Source organism: Morone saxatilis, unplaced genomic scaffold, assembly GCF_004916995.1.
Source record: "Morone saxatilis isolate NCDOM2014 unplaced genomic scaffold, NCSU_SB_2.0 Contig19, whole genome shotgun sequence".
In the NCBI taxonomy this organism is placed as follows: Eukaryota; Metazoa; Chordata; class Actinopteri; family Moronidae; genus Morone; species Morone saxatilis.
The window spans coordinates 5,564,318-5,565,830 of record NW_023339751.1 but is presented as its reverse complement, the minus strand read 5'-3'; the positions used below and the strand labels follow the sequence as shown (position 1 = coordinate 5,565,830).

The following is a 1,513-nucleotide window of genomic DNA, read 5'->3' as shown; positions in this document are numbered from 1 at the left end:
GAGAGAGAGAGAGAGAGAGCGGTGTCCTTGAGGTGTGGGTGAACATGAATAAAAGGTGTTATACTTCTTTTATGAACATGCATTCTTCACATCTCCTGTTATTCTGCCTCATAGCTCCACTGCTGGCACACACGCGCCAATGCGAGCGACATCATTAGTGGTTGTTTGTTTGTTTGTTTTCTTTACCTGGCTCGGTGAAGTTCAGGAGGGAGCAGGAGTACGGATCCTCTCTGTCCTCCTCCGGAATGGGACACCCATGTTCGCCCACGATGAACTTCACCCCCACTCTTTAAAAAAAGTAAAGCACGTAAAAATAAAAACACTACAACATATATCTTTCTCTTTTTTTGTTGTGTGTTGTGTGTGTGTATGCAATATTAGGGGGCTGCAAGATTTTTCTAAAGCTTGTCCATCTATCCACCCTGCGTTGCCATGGTTACCGAGGGTTGCTTAAAGGCCATCACACCTTATCTGTGCTCAGATCGCTGAATGAGAAGGAAATGGACAAAAAAAATAAGAGAGAAAGAAAGAGAGAGCGAGAGAAAGAGAGAGAGAGAACAATATTGGCCGCTGGTCAGGTAAAAGATAAAGAAAAGGAAGAAAGAAAAGAGGTTTGATGGGGTAGTCAGTTATTTGCTGCCAGCTGCAGGCTTTATTTCCACTATACGAATCTGGCCTCGGAAACCCCCAAAGAAAAGAAAGAAAAAAACCCAACAAAGAAAAGAAAGAAGTGGTGAAGTTTGGCTGCGCTGACCTGTGCTGGAAGTGGGGGTGATTTCGGAGGTAGCCCAGCCAGGTCTCCCTTATCGCTTGTCGCAGTTCATAATGGTGTCTCGCTGACAGCACTCCCACCAAAACTTCATAGAAAGGTTCATCTGCGTCGTAACACACACACACACACACACAGAGAGACAGAGAGAGAGAGAGAGAGAGGATGTCACTTCCTTTGCACCCTCAGTGATGATGAGCTGTTTGATGTGAGGAGGTGAAATATAACAATATAATAAGGCTGATAAATAAATATGCTTGATCCTGACAGCAATGACTTACTGATGCCTCCTGTAACTGACCTCGTCTTCATTCAATGCATCAAGGTGTTAGATTTAAAAAACAAAAACCCTCCACTCTCTCTCTCTTTCTCTCTTTACACCCCTTTTCTTATAATCTAGTTATAAAGCATTTGAACGCAGCACAGAGCTCTAACAAGGCAGATGCTCAGCTCGCTTCAGTCTTTTTCCAGACATTAGACCATCCCAGCAACGCCCAACCACAACTGTGTTACAGTCACATTATTTCCCACTAAAACACACACACACACACACACACACATATATATATTATATATATATATATTATACACACACACTCGAGTGAGCATAAACTACCTGTTCACACACAAACTCAACAACCACAGCAGAGACACACCGGAGCAAAGTTAACCAGCAGCTCGGATATTAAAAGAAAGAAAAGTTGCTTTGGAGGAGGGTTGAGGCTACAACACACACACACACAC

General features: G+C 43.4%; 1 protein-coding gene across 2 annotated transcripts in view; it reads right to left on the bottom strand.

Moving 5' to 3' along the window:
- b3galnt2 (beta-1,3-N-acetylgalactosaminyltransferase 2) overlaps positions 1–1,513 on the bottom strand; it is a 9,481-nt gene that overhangs the window by 7,578 nt on the left and 390 nt on the right. For both annotated transcript variants that reach the window (XM_035664032.1, XM_035664033.1), the window contains exons 2-3: positions 755–875; positions 187–287 (exon numbers count right to left, since the gene is read on the bottom strand). In XM_035664032.1, the coding sequence (XP_035519925.1) occupies positions 187–287; positions 755–875 (222 nt within the window). The remainder of the gene's footprint in view (positions 1–186; positions 288–754; positions 876–1,513) is intronic.